General features: G+C 41.5%; 1 protein-coding gene across 3 annotated transcripts in view; it reads left to right on the forward strand.

Annotated features, from left to right (window-relative positions):
• The first annotated feature begins 1,147 nt into the window (after nt 1–1,147).
• LOC114646258 (synaptotagmin-7-like) overlaps nt 1,148–25,991 on the forward strand; it is a 527,399-nt gene continuing 502,555 nt past the window's right edge. For all 3 annotated transcript variants that reach the window (XM_051921809.1, XM_028794371.2, XM_051921824.1), the window contains exon 1: nt 1,148–1,426. In XM_051921809.1, coding sequence (XP_051777769.1) covers nt 1,396–1,426 — 31 coding nt within the window. In that variant the 5' untranslated portion in view covers nt 1,148–1,395. The remainder of the gene's footprint in view (nt 1,427–25,991) is intronic.

A 25,991-nucleotide genomic window follows, 5' to 3' on the forward strand; every position in this document is an offset into this window, starting at 1 on the left:
CCATTGATATTTCACAAATCTGTTACCATCTATTTAGGGTTATTTACTCCAGGAATCCTTTTATGGATCTAAATAAATAAAGGTAATTTTCTGGAACATTCATGTGGATGGATGGGTCTTTTGGAAACCAAAAACCTTTCCCCTATGACATTGCCCTTGAAGAATCTCTCTTTATTTTTAAAAGTGTTCATGGATATGGATAAAAATTTCTCCTGGCAGCATTTAATAATATAAAATGTCCAACTTTTCAAAGTTTCCCACAGTCCATTTTAACAATTCTGAGCATGTCAAAGTCACAAATGTAGGGGAGATGAACTATGTGCAATAAATATTCCAACAGCCTTCCTCATTTTCAATCTATATTGTGACTTGTTAGAAAAAAAAGCCCACGCAGCGGTGCCGAAGTGGCTTAAGATAGCAAGATAGTCTCATGAATAAGTGTGAGACAGAGTGATGAAGTGAGTATAAAATTATGTGAAGATGTGCGTGTAAAGCGGATTGATGGGCTGACAGCAATTATCAGTGTAAAGCGCAGCACCAATACGCTGCAGTGCGCTCAGTACCTATGTGAGCCACCGGGGGCGCTCGCCAGCTGTGCAACAGGAGATGCGAAGCAGCACGCTCTTTCCAGAAAGGAGAGAATGCGAGCGGGCAGTTTTCGGACACACCTGAAGGAGCGCCCCTCTGACCTAAACGCTCCACACACCCTAGCCACTGACCCCATCCCATTTGGCCCGTTTGACTTTAGGCATCTCTCCAATCATCATCTTTAGAATGTCATTTTTAACATGCTGAACCTGGCCAAGAGCTACCGGGTTTTCTCATCCCGTGTCCAAATCTTCTTTTTCAGTCAGTGAGTCTTGTGCGTAGACAGCGTGCCCTGTCATTTATGTTTCCGATAAATGGAGGGAGGAAAAGAGAAAGTGAGAGAGCAAATGAAATAAAAGAAGGAGATGGACTCGAATAAAAAGCGAAGAACGTCTTTGATGATGACTTGCTGTGTCTACTAGCATGACAAACACAGATACCCCTGAATCGCTTCTCCTGAATCCCGAAGCGCGCTCTCTCTCTATCTATCTCTCTCCCTCCCTCTCTCTCTCTTCCTCTCTCTTTTTTGCTCTCTCTGCGCCCCCCCCCCCCCCCCCCCCTTACTCAAACACACACTCTCACGCGCGCGCACACACGCACACATACACACACGCGCACACAACCAGCAAGGAACGCACGGAAACCTGGGGGGCGAGATATTAAACAGACCAGGAGAGACCGCCACCACCCCACCCCCAAAACAGAAGAAGAAGGAAAACTACAATAAAGAAAGACTTTGCATAACGCAGAAGGAGCAAGCGTTCTTCTATATAAAAGACACATAAATAAAAGGAAACAAAGACAGCGATGTACATCAACACAGAGAATGACAACAAAGGTAGGAGGTTTGTTTCCTTTCGCATTCTGTACTTGTTTCGCATGTTACGTTATTTTATTGCATTTTACCAATCATTTGCCATTCGCTTAATTTATTGTCCTTTACTCCCTTGATGTTGTCGAAGTGGTCAATTTAAAATTTTTGGGAGAGGACATCCTCTGTATCGCTTTTTCAAAGATCACTTAGACCTGTTGTTGGTGCTTGAGGATGGCATTCCAACTAAGTGAGCGGACTAACAAGGTCAAACCGTCATCGGCAAACCCCAGCGCGGCAGTCTTGGGGTGCACACTTCATTTCTTTACAGATTTGGAGAACTGCCATGGTTTCTTGAGAAAGACTTCTTTGCTAGTTGTATTTTGGCATTCTAATTGAATTGAATCTGTACGTGAGTGCGTGTGACTCTGCCCCTGTGTGGCTTACTCGTGATGGAGAGTCATTTCTTAACGGTAACATACTTTTGCGTTTTTTCCTTCTTAATTTGCAGCTATTTGGTGCACTTTAGTAAAAACAAGCTTCGATTTCCTTCAATACGATGACATGCTTGCTACAGACAAGAGTGTGGACGTTGTCTGGATGCCTCCTTACGTGCTGCTCGTGGTTTGTGCACGCGGGCTCCGAGGCTATTATCTATAATTGATGCACATGGTCTTGCATAACAGAAGAGAGCTGTCTTGCCGATGATGCCATGGGCCCGAATCACCCCCCCTATAAAACGGTGCCAACTTTGCGCGTTAAACGCGGTGTTTGATCGTTGCCCTTTGCTTCACCTCGGCTGTGCGGTCTCTACACCTGTTTTTTTTATTTTCAATTCATCGCGCGTCTTCTGCGCTCAACAGTACCAGAGGGTGTAAATCGCTACTCGCGGTGTACTGAGCGCCCAGTGGTACTCGACTGGTGTCACGATGCGCGCTTTCTGGCAGGGGCATAAAGCATCTCACTTAAATTTCGTGTGTCAGGCTTTTCGGAGATCGCGCATAATTTTGGAATGTAATGAAAGCCGGCGCCTGACTTTATTCGTGCCAATCATGGTCCCATCGAGACACTGGCGGATTTTAGCTTTTGATAGTAAGTGGGTTTACCCTCCGCTGAGTTCCTGAGTTTTGTTTCACTCAAACCACATTGGTTAGAGAAGCCTTGTCAGGCGATCAGCGTTGCTTTTTGATGCGACTACACATACTAATTCTCAGCAGTCGTTTCTTTCCTCTTTCTGTTTCTGTTTCATATCCATAATTCGTTGTGATCACGATCGTAATATGTAAGCCAAGATGTATTGTGCTTTTCTCGACACCCCCACTCTTATATCACAGTATATTGAATCCTTCCTATTGATCTAATAGGTGGCGGCGGTGTGTGTGTGTGTGGATGGGGAGGTGGGTGGGTGGTGAGGAGTAATTTGTTGGGTTGTGACAGTGCCTGTCTTTAGAGATTCGAACGTTTACTGTTCGGTTTCTTCATATTATCTACCATACGTGTGTATGGGATTACTTTATTCATCGCTGCTCTGATTGCGCGTGCTTGCATAACTAATACATTATTTACTTATGTGGCAGACGATGGGTAGTCAAACATTATTTATTAAGAGCTTAAAGTTTGTTCTTCAAAAGAGTTAAGTAATCTTAACATATTTTACAGATACCGCATACATTACCAATAACGCTTAAGTAAAGAACGTTGTGTTTAATTTATATGTGTGTATTTTTAAAACAGACCTTTATATCACGCATATTTTGAGGAGATGTTTGGGTAATCTATTAAACGTATATAGTAAAGCGTAATCCTGTATGCTTCGCTGTAGTTAACCACGATTTCACTTTTCCATGTTATTATTCTCCTGTACTTGTCACGTAAATTGAATGAATTAAATGCATTAATAATTGCGCGAACGTGATTAAAATGAAAAGCATTTTAAAGAGTCTGATTGTGAGAACAGGTGTGTGTGTGTGTGATACTGTTGCGGAACTATTCTTTCATTTCATGCAAAAGCAAGAGTGGTGATAATTTTAATAGGTATTTTACTGCTACTAATGAATGCGGGTAATCGTATATATCCACCCATCCATTACCCATCCTTCCTTCTCTATTAATATACAGCGATGAGGGATGGGTATAACTTACGTGTCATTTTTGTGTAGTTTGCGCGCTGCACCAAGAGCAATTTTCAGTATATACCGATATTTCCGTTAATTCGGCGGCATGCTCAGTTTATATGTACTGTAGTTTGACATACAGGTAATGCTATAAACAGTATCCAGAGAGAATAACAGTGTTGGATTTAAAAAAATGGACAGTGTCATGTTGCTGTATTATGTATGTAAAAACATGACCTTGATTGAAAGGACGGTTCAGAATACTTCTGTCCCTTTGTTTCATTGCTGTTTTAACTTGCGGAGTGTGCGATCGGCTTTGCAAGAGTGCTGTCCAAGCAGGTGGTTGCTAGAAAGCCAAGTGTCCTCGCGTTCTGCTTTCCAAGGTCACTCAGCAATCGGAGCGCCGTCCGAGATTTCTGAAGGAGAGCACTGTAACATTGAAGTTGAATTCGCCCAGTTTCTAGATGGTGTTATTATGTTACAGAACACTGGCAGAATGCGAGGCGAAGACAAAAAAAGATCCGAGCTTTGAGTTTTTGTTTTTACATAAAAAAGTCAGTCGCCTGGAGAGAGCGCTCCTGGTGGAGCAGAGCGGGCAGTGTGTGGTACCTCAAGGTTTTGCAGACACGTGTAGGTGCAAACTGCGTCCCTCAAGGTCGGGATGGCCAAGTGAGCATCACGCTGTTTGTAACAGGCGTTTGAACTAGATTTGTACATTAACAAAAACTTTTGTCTGATCCACTAACATTTATAAAAACTATATGTGTAAAAAATATGTGGGATGAAATATGGAATATAACAAATTAAACGCTGACGAGAGCATTTGCGTATTTAGAATGTTTAAAGGACAGTGTTATATGCTGCAACACTAACAGACCTTTAACCGTTAATCTCAGTTTTTATGTTTCGTGCATCCCAAATTTGAACAAAGTGCTACTGCAAATGCATACAGTCGAGAGCAATACATAAAGTTATTCTTGTTTATATACATACTGCCTCACAACAAGGAGAGTAGGGTTCAAGCCCTTGGTGCTACCTGTGTGAAGTTTGCATGTTCTCCCCATATTAATGTGTTTCTCCTTGGGTTCCAGTTTTCTAACACAGTCCTAAGACATGCAGTTTAGGTGGACTGGTATTGCTAAATTGGCTTGACTGCGTGTGGATGTTCATCCTGTGATGGGCTGGTGACATGCTCAGCTGTTGATCCTGCCCAGTGTCTGATAATTGTTAGAATAGGCTCCTGTGACCCTGCCCTGAATGAGTGGGTTAGGAAGAGGGTTATATACAGTATACAGGGTATAACTATATACTGTATATATATATATAGTTATATACAGTATATATACAGTAGTATATATATTAATATACTGCTCAAAAAATTAAAGGAACACTTTTTAATCAGAGTATAGCATCAAGTCAATTAAACTTCTGGGCTATTGATCTGGTCAGTTAAGTAGCAGAGGGGGTTGTTAATCAGTTTCAGCTCCTTTGGTGTTAATAAAATTAACAACAAGTGCACAAGAGGGGCAACAATGAGACGACCCCCAAAACAGGAATGGTTTAACAGGTGGAAGCCACTGACATTTTTCCTGCTCATCTTTTCTGACTATTTTTTCACTAGTTTTGCATTTGGCTACAGTCAGCGTCACTACTGGTAGCACGAGGCGATACATGGACCCAACAGAGGTTGCACAGGTAGTCCAACTTCTTCAGGATGGCACATCAATATGTGCCATCGCCAGAAGGTTTGCTGTGTCTCCCAGTACAGTCTCAAGGGCATGGAGGAGATTCCAGGAGACAGCCAGTTACTCTAGGAGAGCTGGACACGGCCGCAGAAGGTCCTTAACACATCAGCAGGACTGTTATCTGCTCCTTTGGGCAAGGAGGAACAGGATGAGCACTGCCAGAGCCAGGTATCGGGATGAAATCCTTGGACCCATTGTCAGACCCTATGCTGGTGCAGTGGGTTTTGGGTTCGTCCTGGTTCACAACAGTGCCCTGCCTCATGTGGCGAGACTATGCAGGCAGTTCCTGGAGGATGAAGGAATTGATACCATTGACTGGCCCCCACGCTTGCTTGACTTAAATCCAATAGAAAACCTCTGGGACATTATGTTTAGGTCCATCTGACGCCACCAGGTTGCACCTCAAACTGTCCAGGAGCTCAGTGATGCCCTGGTCCAGATCTGGGAGGAGATCCCCCAGGACACCATCCGTCATCTCTTTAAGAGCATGCCCGGACGTTGTCAGGCATGCATACAAGCACATGGGGGCCATACAAACTACTGAGTACAATTTTGAGTTGCTGCAATGAAATTTCGGCAAAATGGACTAGTCTGCCACATCATTTTTTCACTTTGATTTTTGGGTTGACTTTCAATTCAGCCCTCTGTAGGTTAATGATTTTAATTTCCATCAAACGACGTGGCATCCTTTCATTTCTAACACATTACCCAGTCCATATCAGTATAGATATCCAGCATGATTTTTTCTTTACCATTGAGATCTGATGTGTTTTCAAAGTGTACCTTTGTAATTTTTTTGAGCAGTTTATATATAGATACATATATATTTCCATTTCCGTTATAGAACCAACTCAGCCAAGTTCAGGATCATAGTGGGCAGAATCCATCCACTCAGGACCAACACAAGGCTGAACCAGCACTGGACAGGAGCACCAGCTCATTATAGAGCATGTTCATGCTGACATATATGGTTAATTTAAAATATTAATGAATCTAGCTCACATGTATGTGGGATTTGGTGGGAAAACTAAGACTACAGAGAGACAGAGAGAGATCCATCTAGACACAAGTAGAAAAACAAAAACATTTAATGCCAATGCCAGGAATTAAACCCAGGAGTCTGGAAATATGAGGCAGTATGAATAGTCATTACAGTCTAAGACACATGCTGGGGGAGGTGTGGATGTGTTATTATTTTTAAAATGTTGTTAATGTGGAGAAAATAACTATATAATCCGCCAATGAGGTCACATAGTACAGTATACTGTATGTAAATTCCAATCTAAAGTGCATTTTAATCTGTGTTTTTATCCATATTCTGTATACCCATGTATTTGTTTCTTGTTTACTGGGAGGTGGATTCACAAGTTAGTGTTTTTGCACAAGTAAATGAGATGCAGTGGCTGACATATGCATTCTCTCTTTCTGTCAATGTTTGTCTGGGTAGTGAAAAGCCTAGACACCTTCTAGTTACCTTGTGTTCGAGTTATAATGCAGTTGTGTGCATCCAGGTGTATTTTCTTGGGAAGGTATAGTTGGGAGAGTACAGGGACAGAGACCCACATTATTTTTCTTTGAAAAGGTACTTTATTGTGGTTATGTAACAAGGAAGAACTGTGGATTATTATAAATGATTTTAATGGGCCAGGGTTCAGATGGCTCTTGCCTTTACATCCAGAAGAATTGCTGGTCAATGGTCACCTTGAAAAAAGTGAGTTATCTGTGATTATAATCCACCAGGGAGTGACATCCTCCATACCAAAAAAATAACAGGTGTGCATCAGGGTATGTTGATTAATGTTGTGCATTAGGGGAAACTGCAGGCAAAGCGTTTAACTGGAGATATACACAGTATGCAGCAGAAGTGTCTGTAAAATGCAGCATAAATATATACTTACATTAAAATGACATAATTGTGGGCATTTAACAGATTGCCCAGGGCCCACATATCGTTGTAAAATGGCACTTAAAATCATTAACAGGTCTCTCCCTCACAGCCATTTAGGCTTGTACTAAACTACTTATGGTGTAGCTTGCCTCAACGAGCATCTGCTTTATCAACTTTGCTGGCTTGCTTGTGGATACAACATGTCTTCAGATAATCAAGGAATCATAATATCTCCTCTGCCTGCAGAGTGCTGCTGAGAGTCTGACTGTCTGTGGCTACAGGTAAGCAGGAGTGAGCAGCACCCAACCAAAAGGGTTATCTGGCTTATTTTAAATATCAATAAAAATAAAGATTAAATTTTTTCTGTCATTTAGTTTCCTCTTCTACATATCCACATGTCCATTTCTGGATAATATCCTATTAATACCAGTCTACTGATGTTCCATGTAGGGGTCCAAGGTGACTTGTTAAGGATACATCTAGAATTAGGTACGGTATGGTGTTCATGAAGGTTCACATGATGTACCTAGTCTATAACAGAACCTCTGGAGTTTTCCAGCCTTATATAGCTTGTGGCCCACATGAATAACCAACAAAGATGCCAGATTTGAACAAAAAAATAAGCTAATATTCAGACACAGTTATTTAGAAAATATAGTCTTTAACAGGGCGGCACGGTGGCGCAGTGGGTAGCGCTGCTGCTTCGCAGTTGGGAGATCTGGGGACCTGGGTTCAATTCCCGGGTCCTCCCTGCGTGGAGTTTGCATGTTCTCCCCGTGTCTGCGTGGGTTTCCTCCGGGGGCTCCGGTTTCCTCCCACAGTCCAAAGACATGCTGGTTAGGTGGATTGGCGATTCTAAATTGTCCCTAGTGTGTGCTTGGTGTGTGGGTGTGTTTGTGTGTGTCCTGCGGTGGGTTGGCACCCTGCCCAGGATTGTTTCCTGCCTTGTGCCCTGTGTTGGCTGGGATTGGCTCCAGCAGACCCCCGTGACCCTGTTTGGATTCAGCAATTTGGAAAATGGATGGATGGATAGTCTTTAACATCTTTATGAAGATGTCTTAGGCCAGTGTCACAGTATGTGAGTTCGATTTGGAGAACAAGGTACCCTTACTGGATCTACTGCAGTTACCTTGAGGATGTCGGGTCGGTCAAGTAAGAAAGGGGATGATTGATTACATGACTGCTTCATGACTTCTCAGTACAGTTTCAGTTTTCTTGTTGAGCTGCAACATAATCAAACCTCTCATGAGCACATGCCAAAATTGTCCATAACTCACTAAGATTATCTGAATGGCTACAACCAGTAATTGCTGGAATAGTAATGTAGTATGACAGGGGCTTTAATGAAGACAACAAGAAAAGCCATATCAGTACCATGTAAATGGAACTTATATTTGACTCAACTACAAGAAAATGCCACCCTCCAACAGTATGAAAAACTACTTGTTGATAGGACTGTGTGTGGTTATTGCTGGTCAAGGTGTATATTGTTTTTCAGTGAGGGATCATAGCTTGTGATTTCTTTACATTCTATGTAGTTTAAAATACAAACTGAGTGGTTTTAGTCCCCTACGACTGTGTTTATAATTAGTAAACCAATAAATAAAATCAACAGACTCAATATATCATGGGTCCTCAATCATGGTCCTGGAGGGACACAGTGGCTGCAGGTTTTTGCTCCAACCCAATTGCTTAATAAGAAGCACTTATTGCTCAAGTAACACTTCTGCTTCACTTTAGTTGTCTCGCTCCTTAAGATTTTGAACACTTATTGTTTATTTAGTCTTAAACAGCTGTAGTCTTGGTTTTTAATTGCTCCTTATTAGCAATAAGATGCAAATGACGAAAGAGACCAGCATTTCTCCATTTAGCTTGTTGCCATTTACACCTGTGTGTATTTATCATGCACTGTTGGGTTTAATTAAATACTTGGAAGGAAAGTGAAGAGAAAAAAGTAAAGGACTGAGAATTGCTCATCCATTTTAGCCTTCAGATCATTTGGATGATATTCTTAGAAAGGGGAAGAAAATCTAGGATGTGAGAACTAACAAACCATGAAATAAAATTATTAGCAAGAATTGCTTTCTAATTAAGCAACCTGGTTAAAACAAAAACCTGCAACCACTGCGGCCCTCCAGGACTGTGATTGAGGATCCCTGCAATATATGAACAATCCAGAATCAGATTCAGATTCCACTCCCACTTCTCCACACTATGTTACCCCTCACCAACATTTTCTGTACTGCTAGGGTAATCTTAAATTAGTCTTTTGTGTCTTATAGTCAACGTGCCTTTGACACAAAATCTTCAGTCAGTCACTGGAATATCATTGCAGAACATTTTTCATCTTGGAGAGAAGGTAGAATTTTAAAACCACATTCACTGAAGCCAACACAGTTCAGTTCCAATAAAGTCTAGGAAGGACAGGAAACCTCAGCTAGTCAGTCATCCCTTCCTCACCTAGCCAGTCTTCCTTTATTCTCCCTCTGTGTAAACACTGAGGACTGAGTTTTGTTTTGGATTACGCAAAAGTTCCAGTGTCAGATTTTGCGTCCTACATTAGTCAGACATTTCTGAATATCCCCAAAAGCCATGCTTGCTTTTGCTGTTGTCAGGCACCTACATTAATGAGAAATGATTTGAGTCCATAATAAACCAGTGCATCCCCTGTCTCTGCCATCTCTCAGGCAAGTGCTGCTCATGTAGCCCTTTGATAGCAACAGCTGCCCAATGTATGAATTCATTGAGAGGCCAGCTACACCTTTCTCACTCTTTTATTTCTTTATTTTTTCACAGCATTGGCAGGCAGACATGTCATTTGTGCAGTAATAATACTAATAATAAAAACAATCATACTTCTGACTCTCCAATTTAGCTATTTATTTTTATGCTTTGTTGGAGTCGGCAAAATTTCCCATGGTTCTAGTATCAATTTAGATTGCTACCTGTATATAAACAATTTCTGTAAGGCTTGGCTGCACAAGTTCACTGAAGGATTTTGGGATGCATGTCATTTGTTCCAAGAAGAAACCTTTGCATTTCTTTGAAAAAAGCCTTTGCCAGATAAAAGACTGAATTGTATACAGTGTGTGTAGCAGGAAGCTTTCTGTCAATTCTTCCAAGGTGACTTGTGACTTGCGAGAAATGAGCCTTAGAAGGCTGACTGAAGACAAGTACAGCATTTTGTCTTTTTTTTTTAATTAAAGTAGTTAGATGAAGTAATGCTCCTGTTTTTTATATTTGATTTTTTTCTCTCTAATGCCATTACATTCTAGTCAGAGTCTATACTTAAACCAGGCAGGTTGTGTCTGCATTGCTGATCTCTTCGTAGATAATCTCGAGGTCTCCCAGCTCCCAGAACAGATGCAATAAAAAAGCTTTCTTGTCAGTAAAGGGAAATTGATGTGGAAAATTTTGAGAAAACGAGTTAATGGTAAACGTTAAGCAGAGGACATCTAACCATTATATAAGATTTGGAAGAATGTTTTAGTATGATGTACGCAACTTTACCCCAGCCTGTCTCACAACTTTCATATTTCTTTCTGAGATGTTGCAGATCATTGTTGTCTAACATTGCCTTCAATATCTGCAACATACCATAGCGAAAGTGCTGTTTCTGGGTTGAGGTATCAGCTGTCTTACTTTGACATGTTCTGTAATGGCAGCAAATTTGAAGTCCATAGGAAAATGACTGCTGTGGTAGGTTGGCGCCCTGTCCAGGATTGGTTCCTGCCTTGCGCCCTGGTTGGCTGGGATTTGCTCCAGGAGACCCCCGTGACCCTGTGTTTGGATTCAGCGGGTTGGAAAATGGATGGATGGATGGAAAACAACTGCATCTTTAATGATCCCTGTACCCCAAACTACACCTATTAGAGACCAGCTTCACGTGTCAGTATGTCCAAGGCCACAAAACAGTTTTACTGCAAGAATCTGAGTATGTTTTTCATCATTTAAGAAATGATTTATGCATTAAGTTATCATCCACTTGCAAACCAGTCCACTTCCAACTACAAAGTTCTTTGGCAAGTGCCTTTTAAAAGATGTAAATCTAAATGTCCAGATTATTTGATGTACTGGTATATTACTGACATAATGGCCTGTATAGACTGTTCCCTCAGGAAACAATCCTGGAAAAGTGCTTTTCTTCCCAAGAGAACAGAAACACGGGTGTTACTACTTAGTACACCGGTCTGGAAGGACAGCACCAGATCTCTATAACAATTTCATCACCAGCAGAGGATTATTAAGATGAAAAAACATAGCCAGCCAATCTCACAGGCAATGGTCAGAAAAATGTAGCGTTAGGCAAATTCTTGCTGAATATTTCATGGCTGCACCTCTATAGCTGTAAATGAGATTTTGATTTTGAAAGTGTGTATTCTTAGCTTTGCCTTTTAAAAGGATATTTCTATTTTCCTGCTGCTGTTTCACACACTGCTGTCATGTTATGTTCCTCTCATTGATGTTTCCTGAACAAATAGTAGAGTAGAGCTTGTGGCTTCCACATAATGGACAAGTATTGTAAAGCTATTAGCTGTTTTCTCTGACTCTAAATTGCCCCTAAATGAGTGAAGTTGGATGTATAAGTGAGTGTGCCCTGTGATGCACTGGACTGGCTGCTGAAATGCTGCTAGGATGGGTTCTGGGTCCCTGTGATGCAAAAATGGATTACACTGGCTTAAAAATGGATGGGTGAAATATTGGTTTCACCGAGCAATGCCTGTTTCATTTCAATTTAAGCAAATATGCTCATGGTACATGTTTTTTAGGTAGTTGTTTAAACTTGCTTGGAATTTATGTTTCATACATTTGGGATCTGAAGGCCTCTTGTTTTCTGCATTTTTGTTATTTACCATTTTGCATTTGTCTATTCTTTTTGCTCACACTTTGCCTTAACCATTTAGGAAGGTGTTTCTTTTTATCTGTGTTCTGACTTCTTGGGGCGGAGTGGTGGCTCTGAGGCTAAGGATCTGCGCTGGTATCCCGAAGGTTGCCGGTTCGAATCCCCGTCAGTGCCAAAAGAGATCCTACTCTGCTGGGCCCTTGAGCAAGGCCCTTAACCTGTAATTGCTCCAGGGGGCGCTGTACAATGGCTGACCCTGCGCTCTGACCCCAAGGGGTATGCGAAAAAAACTAACAAACACTGTTGTAAGTCGCTCTGGATAAGAGCGTCTGCTAAATGATGTAAATGTAAGTCATGGCTCTTAGCCATCTTGTCTTCTTTATCAAATCCATCTTTCCCAGTTCTTCAGTTGGCTTTCTGTATTCAGTACTTATAGGTAAGTCGAGATTGTTCAGTACCTGAGGCTCTTCTGAATATGCTTACTTTAGGTGGAAATTAAGCATCTAGTGGTAATGTACAGATTGTATGATGGTGGGCAAGGCTGGCTGATATGGGCTTAAATTGATATTGCAATTATTTTGGCACAAAACATGACATTCAGTATATCTCAATATATTCTCAAAACACATTCAAATTAAAGACCAGTATCATATAGACTGGGGTATATACATATTTTCTATACAGAATCCAAAGCATGGTATATCTGCTCACAATAACCATATGAAATATTGTATTGGCAAAGGAAACCATTTTTTCTTTCATAATTTAACAGTTTCATGAATATCTGTGCCTCAAAGAAACAGCTCAAAAACATGGATTTTTAAAACCATTTTTGTTTTATATCTCCTCTACTATTATTTATGTTTCCATTGTATGTACTCCATTCAACAACTTGCCTGCCTGGCTGGCATCTGTGTCAGCCACTCAGTAAACATGGCTCTGTCTCTCACTCCTCCTCCTTTGACTGTATCAAATGAAAGAGAACATAGCATTAACTGAAGAGAAACATTATTGAGGGGAGTAAGGTGTCATGTGAGGGGAAACCCTAATATCAAAGACAGAAGAATGTCAAATGATAGGTAAATGGATAATGAGGTATCAGAAATATTGGGTACAAAAAGAGAGGTAGAGCATTAAATGAGGAGCAGCAGGTGCTCTAGAGCAGGTGAGAGACAATAGGCCCTTGACTGTTTTATACAAGGAAAGCTTTTGATTCATTAATTTGCTACTCACGGATCATAATAAATTTCCGTACAAGTGTTATACATTCATATGATTTATATGACTTACACCATTTGTAATGTTTCCTAATTTTGTGTTTGCATATATGTGCAATCTGTGAATTGTCTGAAAGATGTGCGCTGGTATTTATTTGATAACATTCACCAGCATTGTAAGTACTGGCTGAGCAACTTGCATTTTTTATCCATTGTTCTTAACAGGTTCAACTTCTTCCTTTATGGTATAGACAGGAGCTTTACAAAGTCAATGCCATCTAAGAATGTGTAAGGGAGTGCTATTTTGGTGGAAATGGAGGCCAGAGAAACTTTAATTTTATTTTCAGTTCCAATAAACAGAGTAGTAACATCACCCTATAACATTTGCTATTATAAATTCAATTTTTTGCTTTTTTTTTCAATAATTGATATTTATTGATATTTTATTATCCTATGGCTATCCTCAGATACCTAAGTAACATGGCTGTACAGTATTTGACTTCCTCCAGTAATCTCAGCAGATTAATAACTCACTAAGTCAAATTATTTTTACAGTAAATGTTAATGCATCCTTTGTTTAAATTAAGAAACTCAACTCACCTGCTAAATGAAGGAAATAAAAAACACAAAATGAAAATAAAAGTAAGGCAGTTTAAACCTGTAACTGATGACGTGAACACTGAATAATTCACATTAAAGAAAACTATAAAGGCTGCTGTTTTATTCTTGCTTGTAGTAACAGAGATGGTGTGAAATGGACGGATGAGGGCTTATTCTTTTAGAATGTGTAACTTCTGGTGTGATGTGAATTACCGGTTAGTGTAGTTACCTGACCACTGACAAAGTACAAGTATTTTGAAAGTGCAAGTTAAGTAGGCAGAATTGTGCCTAATAAATACTATAAGTCACTGCAGATGTTTTCTCTTTCCAACTGCTGCTTCTCCATGCAGAAAACAGAAAAACCTATGGAACTTTAAGTAGCAGGGATTTGTTTAGTGAGAAAGGACATTGCAGACACTACACATACCTGGATGGCCTCTTTATATGCAGTAATCTATATATATAATTCACTAAGCAGCCGACCAGGGCACGCAAGACAACCATGGGATACGCATGACATAGCCACGCCCACCAACTCACAGAGCCACGCCCACCAACTGTAAGACCATGAGATACGACGACAACTCACAGAGCCATGCCCACCAACTCTAAGACCATGGGACGAGAACGCCTGCCCACCCGCCTGCCTAATTGTTACCAGCATTTACCCCAAAGTACTGGAGTATAAAACTATCGCAGCTGCTAAGCTTTCAGCCACGTGAGATTGAGCAATGACAGGTCTGTGATGCCCTTAGATCAACATGTGTCTACCCGGCGCCGAGAGGCGTGGGTAAGCCATTGAACAAACATTCATGATGGGGACTGGGGCTTGTAATTGTTCCCCACGAACAAGGAATTCCCAGTAAGTGCGGGTCATAAGCTCACATTGATTAAGTCCCTGCCCTTTGTATACACCGCCCATCGCTACTACCAATTGGATGGTTTAGTGAGGTCCTCGGATCGGCCCTGCTGCGGTCGCTCACGGCCTCTGGCGGATCGAACGAACTTGACTATCTAGAGGAAGTAAAAGTCGTAATTCCATAGGTGAACCTGTGGAAGGATCATTACCGGTTGTGCCCACCTGTCATTGGACGGTTAGGACCCAAAACTGCTTGGGCCCATTTCCCCGCCTCTCTCTGGAGAGGCGGAGGGGGCGGAAAGGGCATCCTTCCTGGACGTCCTTCCCCTTTCCCCCCGTTCCGCCCTCCACGCCCGACCGCCGTCCAGTCCCGTCCCTCACTCTGGGAGGTGGGGGCGAAGCGGCGGTCTTCCAGTTTTCAGTCACGAACAATTGTATGTTGCTCTCTCCAGAATTCCATCTTTTCATTCACTTACAGTCGTATCCTCAAACCCACCACATTTGGACAACTGTGTCTTTCAGGAAGTGTTCACCCATCAATACATAATTATGCGGCGTAGCGCGGGTTGGCTAGTGTGTTTTAATTCTAGATACTGTATTTCTTGACCTATCAACCCGGATAAAACCAAACAATTTGCAATTTTATGGCAGAGCTAACCCTACCTGTTCTAAACTCCTCTTATTCTGATACTCCCTCCATTTTTTTCTTATGCTCATCCTGGTCAGGTAAATTGGTGCCATTGATGCAGTCATGGTTAGAAAGAGTGGTAGAGATTTGACAGATTTTATGTATGTTCAAAGGAAGTAGTGGTTGGTTGGTTGGTTTAGAGCATGCACTGATACAGCACGTTGCTGCACCCATCACTTGATGAACCACTTCAGGATCCCAAATTAGGACCCGAGTTCAGCTGTGCAACGGGTGACACCTTAGCACCAACACTAGTCCGAATGGAGTGGAAAAGTAATGAAAAATCAGATAAAAGTGTTCAGCATCACAATATTAGCTTCTGCATACTGATTCCATCCATCCATCCATCCATTGTCTCCCGCTTATCCGAGGTCGGGTCACGGGGGCAGCAGCTTGAGCAGAGATGCCCAGACTTCCCTCTCCCCGGCCACTTCTTCTAGCTCTTCCAGGAGAATCCCAAGGAGTTCCCAGGCCAGTCGAGAGACATAGTCCCTCCAACGTGTCCTGGGTCTTCCCCGGGGCCTCCTCCCGGTTAGACGTGCCCGGAACACCTCACCAGGGAGGCGTCCAGGAGGCATCCTGATCAGATGCCCGAGCCACCTCATCTGACTCCTCTCGATGCGGAGGAGCTACTCTGAGCCCCTCCCGGATGACTGAGCTTCTCACCCTATCTTTAAGGGAAAGCCCAGACACCCTGCGGAGGAAACTCATTTCAGCCGCTTGTATTCGCGATCTTGTTCTTTCGGTCACTACCCATAGCTCATGACCATAGGTGAGGGTAGGAACATAGATCGACTGGTAAATTGAGAGCTTTGCCTTATGGCTCAGCTCCTTTTTCACCATGACAGACCGATGCAGCGCCCGCATTACTGCGGATGCCGCACCGATCCGCCTGTCGATCTCACTCTCCATTCTTCCCTTACTCGTGAACAAGACCCCGAGATACTTGAACTCCTCCACTTGGGGCAGGATCTCGCTACCAACCCTGAGAGGGCACTCCACCCTTTTCCGGCTGAGGACCATGGTCTCGAATTTGGAGGTGCTAATTCTCATCCCAGCCGCTTCACACTCGGCTGCGAACCGATCCAGAGAGAGCTGAAGATCACGGCCTGATGAAGCAAACAGGACAACATCATCTGCAAAAAGCAGTGACCCAATCCTGAGCCCACCAAACCGGACCCCCTCAACGCCCTGGCTGCGCCTAGAAATTCTGTCCATAAAAGTTATTTGATTCCTGGAATCAAATCAAAAAGTCTATATATTACACAGCTCTACTGGTGGGTCTTATTGTTTTGCCAAGATAGGTTACAATGGTAGTGCGGGTAACACTATAGTATAAGTGACGTAACAAAGCAAAAAAGCTTTGTTTGTGCCTTGTAAAATCTGTGGAAGGAGAGTGGGATATTGGAGTGGCATGTTAGCACAATGGCAGGCACTACAAATTCACAGCTCCAAAGTCCTAGCCTGTGTGAATTGCTCACAGTCTTCCGGTATCTGTGTTGCTTTGTTGCCATTTACTCTAGTTTTCTTTCCACAATTCAAAAACACATGTCTGTGTTATTAGTGACTCTATGTTGGCGCCTTGTAGACATTCGCATAAATGTGCCTCTTGATTAGCCTGTCCCAGGCTGGTATCAGCCTTACACTTAGTGATGTCCTCCAGTACTCTGAGCAGAATAAGTAGGTTAGAAAGATATGGATGAAGGACTTAGTATCTTGAGTTCAGGGTGTAAAAGGACACATGATTAAAGTTAGCATGTGCAATTTTACCTCTCTTGAGCTGCAAAGCAATTCAAAAACAGATGATATCACTGACCATAGCTGGGCTTAGTGGCAAATTCTACACATTTCTATAGCCATGTGCACCTGGACATAAGGGGTATTTATGGAGAAAGTGATCTTCCACTTGGCACAATATCTAGTAAGGTTTCATATATTGTGTAAAGCTGCTAAGCTCAGTGATGTAATGTTACATAAAAACAGTTAATCATACTGCAGGTCTTTTGGGACCCTTGTGTGCCGTTCATTGTAGTCAGATCCAATAGCTAGGGCCACAGTCTCAGTCTGAAACATATCTGTGCTGCATCAATATCTGTTCTTACAAAAAAGGAACTGAACACAGATCGAATACACTGAATGTTCCTCAGGAAATCAATAGGGGAATAATAATTAGCCTTGGGTGCTTTAAACAGAATTAAAAGATTTCAGCATGGGGTGCTGTGTGTTCATCTCTTATGCCATGTGAGACAATGTGCTGCAGAATATCAGTCAAAGTGTAGAAATGAGTCTGCTTTTGTGTATCTCATTTTGTCCTACCTCCGGAGGATAGAGTCGTCTGAATAACAAAAGGAAGAATTCCTCCTGATTATAAAATGATTCCCTGCAGGGAGACCTATAATCATCTGTAGACAGATGTCATATTAATAGTAATACCTAGAGGATACAGACATGACCCCAGTGCTCACTAGGGATGGAACCTCTCACTTATAAAATTGCTTTTGAATTTTACAAAAGGTCCTGATTATTTGGTGAAAGTGCTCAGTGATTGTGAATATGAGTATTAGAGGAAGCAGTAAACAGATTTTAAAAGGAGTCAGGGCTGGTGTGCTTGCTCATAAGTAGGCTTCTGAACCTGATTGTAGGGCCTAGGGGCAGCATGAGTAATACTGGACTTTGTGTAGGGCAACAGGTTGTGTGATCCTATGTGCAGCAGACGAGGAAGGGTTAATCTGCCAGTGGCTCAGAGTTAATCTGCTGTGTTGTTCAAGTCAAGTTTGGTGTGTGATTGGACCTTCTTGTTGAAGTTGCAGCCAGTTTTTAATATTGTAAAGGTATCCCTGGAAGGGTGTCCTACCTGGCAGGGGGTCTGGTGTTAACTAGCTGACAGTCCAGGAGTAACTTGTGAGGACAGAGGGAATAGAACTGGAAAAGAGTTTTGGACATCCCAATAGGCACCCCCAACAATTACAGTAACTTGAATGTCCAAGAGAAATTTATGCCTCTGTACAGTATACCTTAGCCCTTACACAAGACAAATTATAAGGGGAGCAGTGGGACCCTAGTGTGATTTTAGATTGAGGTCCTGCTGTAAGGATTTATATTCTCCTTCCATTTATTTAGTGTGATTTGTTTTAAATGGTTCGCTTTAAAAGAGGAAGAACAGGGACCTGATCTTGATGATTCATATGTTAGAAATGCATCATTGAATGATGATAAATGCACTGTAAATGGAAGTAATACTGTAATAAAACTTTATAGGAATTATTATAGTCACTATAAAAAGTTAAAAAAATATGATATCCTCACCCAGCATAATGCAATTCAGGTTTGCAGTGGGCTGAGGTCTGTCCTGGTAGCAATAAACACAAGGTGGGAACCACTCATCAACTTGCAGAGCACAATCAGCTATTAACCTAACACACAAACCATCAGCAATAAAACTGGAGTTCCCTGCACAGACCCCATGCAGACATGGGAAGTCAAAGGTAACAGCTAAGCATGGAATTAGAACTCTGGATGGTGAGTATCTGAGACAGCAGCACTAATCATTGCATCACTGTATCGCCCTCCTGAAATATATTTTTGAAATGATTGTTTAGAAAAAAAACTTTCCAGCTCCCCAAAGTTTAGATAGGTGCTGATTTGGGCTGATTAATTTCTTCTATTTCTTTTCTTGTTTTCTGATAACATTATATCACACACACCACCTGTCAACACTCCAGCTCTTGGGTTTCCCATCTTCTTTACAGTAGTGATTCATTCACATCCTGAACGCAAAACGTGCCAAAGATACACACAGAATCCAGTTCTCCTAGTGATTCATGTTGTGAATATTAACAATATTACACTATCCTTACTGACATGGAAACAGACCTTCAAGGAACCACCTGGTGGTGCTATTGAGTACTGAGTGGTCAGTATCTAACTGTTCTCCCTAGCACTCTTAGGCTGGGCATTGATTTGGTCTCACGCATGTCTTCTAGTTCTAGCAAACCATAGAAACTGAGAGACGAAGAATAGCCTGCCAGTGCTTCTCCCGTTGCAGACCCAGTGTGCTAAAGGTAAAATCCAGTGAGATGAATTATGTGAAATACAAGACAATAGTGTCTTCAAGATAAAGTTATTTTATATAGCTTTGCTTTAGCAGTCAGTGACAGAATATATCCATTACTGAATTCTATTAATGCAATTCACTGTTGGGGGTGGGGGTATGGAGTCCAGCTCAGCGGGTTTTGACATGAGACAGAAACCAGTCGTGAATGGAGGGCAAGTGCATTGCAGGGCACACTCTCACACACACAAACACACACTTAACAGGCCCCTTTTAAATATGTAATTAATCTAGCATGTATACACTTCTTGAGGACCTGGTAAACCCTACTTTGTACACTCTTGTCTCAATACAGTTCTAGTTCAGGCAAAATTTCAAGAATGGGTTGAATTAAACAAATGAAATGTGTCAAGTTTCTTTTTTTTCCCTGACAGACTGAATATAGAGTAAAAGTTATATCAGTCATACATGTGCATGTGTATTCCGGATTCTTATTATCATTGTAAATCTACAGATTATGATACCTTCCTCAACTATTATTTATTTATTATTCTTCTAGAATATTGCCATGCAGTTAGTGCATTTTCTTCAAATGCTCTTGTGAATGCATGCTGATGGCATTCATCACATAATGTTTCTCTAAATCAACACAATAATATCTTACTGGTTCTAATTGGATTAAGGTGGATAATATTTCCTGGTTAAGATCAAAAATGAAAAAGAAACCTCCTACTGAAAGCATGTGATTTGACTACTACATGTACTATATACGTCATTTGTGATATACTATCCCAGACTGAGATATTTAGTTGATATGTAATTAAGTAATTTCTGCTATGGCATCAGGCCATCTGTTGTTACTGGTTCATCCTGTCCTAAACTTCTGTCTTCTTGGTCCATCAGGCAAAAATGAGTTTCTGTTCTTCCATTAAAGGCCCATTATCTCTCACCTGCTCTAGAGCACCTGTTGCTCTTCATTTAATGCTCTACTTCTCTTTTTGTACCCAATGTTTCTGATACCTCATTATCCATTTACCTATCATTTAATATCCTTCTATCTTTGATATTAGGGTTTCACTCACATGACACTTTACCCCCCTCAATGATGTTTCTCTTCAGTTAATGCTATGTTCTCTTTTACTTGATACAGTATTATGCTTCTCTTCAGTTGATGTTCTCCTCCTAACCTCACTGTTGTTGCTCTTCTGTACATCACTTGCTCCCATGTTTCACTTCATTTGACCCTAAGCTGTCATTCAGTAGATGTGTTGTTGCTCATCTGCCAATGTTGTTGCAATGATTGATTTCTTTGGACATCTTGCTTCCCTCCCTTGATGTTTTGCTGTCTTGCTGCCTGTGATTTAAGTTGTGTTACCTTTCAATTGATGGCTTGCTGTTGTTGCTGTTCTCTGTCCCCATCATTTGATTCCTTGCTGTTCTTCAATTGAATCATTTTCTACTTTTCTACAGACCCTTTAGCTCTTTATATGTTGATCCACTGTTTTTAATTTGATGCATGTACACCAGCTCTTGGCAAGTGCTTTTTCATTTGTGTCACCTTGCATTGTTCTTCATGTGATGAGCTATTTTTATGTTTATAATTAAGGAAAAACAATGAAGCTTTGTTCCTGAGGCTGTTTCACAAGATATAGAGTAGCTACTTACTCATGGATGTGTAACTTCAGCATTCTGATAGCTTACCATGATCAGTATAAATCTTCAACAAAGAAAAGTTATTTCAGATAGAGTGCTTGATTTTTCCACTGCATCTGATTTACAGTTTATGCAAAATTAAGTAGATTGATTTGAAATCACTTGGTTGATACGGACAACCTTGCATGAAAAAGTGTTATATCAGAAATGAAGCCAAGCTGCTCCATTTGAGGGGTCACAGGCCTTTAATGAATGCCAATGAGTCTGCTGACTCTGTGGTTGCAGCATGAAAGTAAATCATGCCAGTCGTCAGCTAGCTCTTCAGCTGGAGTGGCCCAAGAAGATTACAGAGAAAAGGGTTTCATTGGGCTGGTGCTCGGTTAAGGGAAAGGCACTATTTGTAGCTCAAATCATCAAGATGTACTTCATAATAATCAACATCCTCATCACTCAGGGTAGTGACCAAAAAAAAATGAACTTGAGGATATAAACAGCTATAGTGCTTTCTGTGTACAGGGTTATTAAGTCAACTGGTCATGATTGGATGAGTGGTTTGATAATATGAAGAGACCTCAGAATAAACCTACTGTTTTACCAGACTCAGTGGAGCCAGCTGAAGGAGTTGATCCTGTAGAAAGATGCTGCCTGGGCAACTCCCTCAGGAGACCTATAGGGAGCAGGTCCAGGAGCACACCCACCGCTTGCTGGAAAGGTTATATCCAAGATGTAGCTGGAGACTGTTGCTGGAATTGTTACGGTGAGGTCTGTTCAGCCCTCACCAAGAAAATCAAAGAGAACATTTTATGAAATTCAAGGTACAGTGATCCCTCGCTATATCGCGCTTCGCCTTTCGCGGCTTCACTCTATCGCGGATTTTATATGTAAGCATATTTAAATATATATCGCGGATTTTTTGTTGGTTCGCGGATTTCTGAGGACAATGGGTCTTTTAATTTCTGGTACATGCTTCCTCAGTTGGTTTGCCCAGTTGATTTCATACAAGGGACGCTATTGGCAGATGGCTGAGAACCTACCCAACTTACTTTTCTTTCTCTCTCTTGCACTGACTATCTGTGATCCTGACGTAGGGGGTGTGAGCAGGGGGGCTGTTCGCACACCTAGACGATACGGACGCGCGTCTAAAAATGCTGAAAGATTATCTTCACGTTGCTACCTTCTGTGTGCAGCTGCTTCGTGAAGCGACATGCTGCACGGTGCTTCGCATACTTAAAAGCTCAAAGGGCACGTATTGATTTTTCACTGTTTGTTTTTCTCTGTCTCTCTCTCTCTCTCCCTGCTCCTGACGGAGGGGGTGTGAACTGCCGCCTTCAACAGCTTTGTACCGGTGGTGCTTCGCATACTTAAAAGCCAAACTGCCCTATTGATTTGTTTGCTTTCTTCTCTGTTTCTGACATGCTCTGCTCCTGACGCACACTCCTTTGAAGAGGAAGATATGTTTGCATTCTTTTAATTGTGAGACAGAACTGTCATCTCTGTCTTGTCATGGAGCACAGTTTAAACTTTTGAAAAAGAGACAAATGTTTGTTTGCAGTGTTTGAATAACGTTCCTGTCTCTCTACAACCTCCTGTGTTTCTGCGCAAATCTGTGACCCAAGCATGACAATATAAAAATAACCATATAAACATATGGTTTCTACTTCGCGGATTTTCTTATTTCGCGGGTGGCTCTGGAACGCAACCCCCGCGATGGAGGAGGGATTACTGTATAGTTTGACAAGTACCAGTCATCCCAGAACTGCACCTGTTCAGGTCAGGACTTTTTATTAGTAAGTACTGCTTGCTGGTGATACCAAAGGAAAGTGATGCACAGAACATGTATTTTATGCCAGGGCATTGTGGGTAGACACTTGTTGATGCGGTTAAAGGGATGGATGTGCCTTGTTGAAGATCAGGTAGCACTTGAAGCTGGATAATCAAGTCAGATAAAGAAAGTCCTGTCAACAAAAAGTCACTACGTGTTGGAAAGTGTGAAATTCAAGTCAAAATGAGAATGATCCATGTAATATTCTTTTTTCCAGAAGTCCATCATTGCTTAAGTCGGATGGAATTTTTTTACTGCCCATGTGAAACAAGTTACTGCAGATCAGAGAGTTTAGATGGAAGATCTAGACAAATGGGGAGGTGGTAGCCATATTCAGCCAGTTGTCCCTGCAGAGACGCCTATTGTTTGATGTACGCCTAAAAAGTGCATACTGACATGTAGCTCTTTACTAAAAACAGAAGTGAGATGGATTTAAATTACACCTCTCTCTCATTAAAATTCAGATAATGTGACTAAAACTCTCATTTTCTCCCATTTCTGTCCCAGAAGAAAGCGGTGCTTCCATCTGCAGACAAAGCTTCAAACTCCCACGCATCCCTCTTGCAACTTCAACCAGCTGATCTTTGTTAATTATCTGAGGATCAAAAGAGATGCCTAAGCCAGGAGCTGCCCAGGATTTTCTGCTTGTACTATGTGAAGGGGATGTGGGATGGGGACCTTTGTGCATTTGTGTTTGTGAGTTAGCCTGCTGACACCCAAGAGTACTACACAGCCTGTGGTTATATTTAGTGCGGTGACTCGCAGAGGATAATTCCAGCTGACAGGAATTATACTCAGTGGAATAAGCAAGGCCTGTGGTAGTTTCTGTAAGAAGTGGATGGGGGTGGGGGGTTTAAGGAGGGTCTACTGTGTGCCCCAGCATTCCCACTCTCTTCACATTAGAAAGCGAGTGGACATAAAGTAAAGTGTCCTCATGAACTCACCGGAAAGGACACAGGATGAGATGGCTTTCATTTTTAAAAATCAGGAGTTTTCTCGATTGAGTCACATTCCACAGCAGTTCCAGTAGTTCTTTAGCTGTCCTGACAGAAGCATAAGTGTTGTGAAAGGAGTGGGAAATTTTATAGTATAAATTGTTTCTTACGGTTGGATGGCTGAGTTAGTTAAGATGTCTTAAAGAAGGCAGAGTGTAATTAATCCTCCTCTCGTAACACTTTCAAATTTCCTTTTAAACCTGTTTTTCCTGATTGGACTAGTCAAACTGTACAATATGTATGTGGGTATGCAAAATTAAGATCATCTAAATAATCAGAAATCTCAGCTTTCTGTTTTTATGTTATACCTGAGACACAACTTTCTGCAATTGTAAGAGAGCAGTATCCGTATGGTGTAGCTGGCAAGAAGTATAAATGTGCTGATGAGTTCAAATGTACAGGGTGAGACAAAATTATGTATACATTTGAATGGCGGAAACAATTTATTCACAAAACATACTTCATATGTGCAAGATAATTTACAGGAATGTCTCAACCTGTTCACCATCATGTTCAACACATGTACCATATGTGGCACGTAAATTGTCCACAAAAATTGTATATAAGTATATACATAGTAGTACCATTAGTGTTAACATAATTTTGACTCACCCTGTATTTTTATTCTTTAATTTCTTTATCACCTCCTAATTCCTTCTGCCATCTCTGAATAAGGAGGGGAGCTAATCGTGACATTGGTGGTCTGATTATTGCATATCTTTAGAGAACAGGGCATTGCTCTGTTATCCACAAGGGCGATTCTCCATCATGTTGTCACACATATTGTATATACTAGTTAATGATAAATGGATCTCTCATTCTTTGTTGTGTTTGTCATTTTACTTTGCCAGTATGAGGATCTCTTTACTTTGTATTTGAACAATAACTCAGAGGCCCAATTTTCATTCTGAGATGTTCATTTCTGGCCATTGAGAAGTCACTTGCTCAGCATTTTACATTTTACTTTTAGTTAGGGGTTCACTTCCTGGGTCCTCCCTGTGTGGAGTTTGCATGTTCTCCTCGTGTCTGCGTGGGTTTCCTCCGGGTGCTCCGGTTACCTCCCACAGTCCAAGGACATGCAGGTTAGGTGCATTGACGATCCTAAATTGTCCCTAGTATGTGCTTGGTGTGTGTGCTTGGTGTGTGTGTGTGTGTGCCCTGCGGTGGGCTGGCACCCTGCCCAGGGTTTGTTCCTGCCTTGCGCACTGCGCTGGCTGGGATTGGCTCCAGCAGACCCTCTTGACCCTGTGTTAGGATATAGCGGGTTGGACGATGACTGACTGACTGACTTTTGGTTAGTCATGTTTTGTAGCTTTGTTAGCCTAACCCTGAGTGACCAAAGTGCAGGTTTTCAATCTATCCAAGTACCAACTTGAGTTTGAACTAGAGGCAAGCTATGATATTTAACTGAAACCTTTGCTTATTTAAATCTACTCTTTTTGCCTTTTTACTTATTGACATCTCTGCTTTCACTTGCACATCTCAAAGACATACAGGTTAAGTTAATTGGTGACTTTAAATTGACCCTGTAACAGTGAGTGAAGGAGACTGCTGGCCCTTTCTGATGTTGGTTCCTGCCTTGTTCCCAATGGTGCTGAGGTCAATTCCCACTCTCTGCAACCTTGAAGTGGGTAAGCAGGTACGTTTTGGAATTAAATGATGTATAGGGGTGTGCAATTGCTGTCTAGCTTGCTTTTACTATATTGTCTTACCAAATGTCCTCACAGGTGGCGCAGTGGTAGTGCTGCTTCTTTGCAGTAAGGAGACTGTGGAAGATTGTGGGTTCACTTTCTGGTTCCTCCCTATGTGGATAGCGCTTTGAATACTGAGAAAAGCGCTATATAAATGTAATGAATTATTATTATTAAATGAAAAATGGGAAGCATGGTCTGTAGTGGTTTCCAAATCTCTGGGATGCTGGGTTTCAAATCCATGTCTGGCATCTGTCTATGGAAGATTATACATGCACACCTGGGCTTTTTTCAGGTGTTTTTTCTTCCAAATTCCAGATATCCTCAAGGTTTGGGTACCTTTCTGTGTATTACATTTTTGCAGATTGTGATCAGCATATTTTGTTCCCTTTGGTGATATTCTGCTTGTTTTTTTATTTTCTTTCT

The sequence above is a fragment of the Erpetoichthys calabaricus genome, chromosome 2, assembly GCF_900747795.2.
Source record: "Erpetoichthys calabaricus chromosome 2, fErpCal1.3, whole genome shotgun sequence".
Lineage (NCBI taxonomy): Eukaryota > Metazoa > Chordata > Cladistia > Polypteriformes > Polypteridae > Erpetoichthys > Erpetoichthys calabaricus.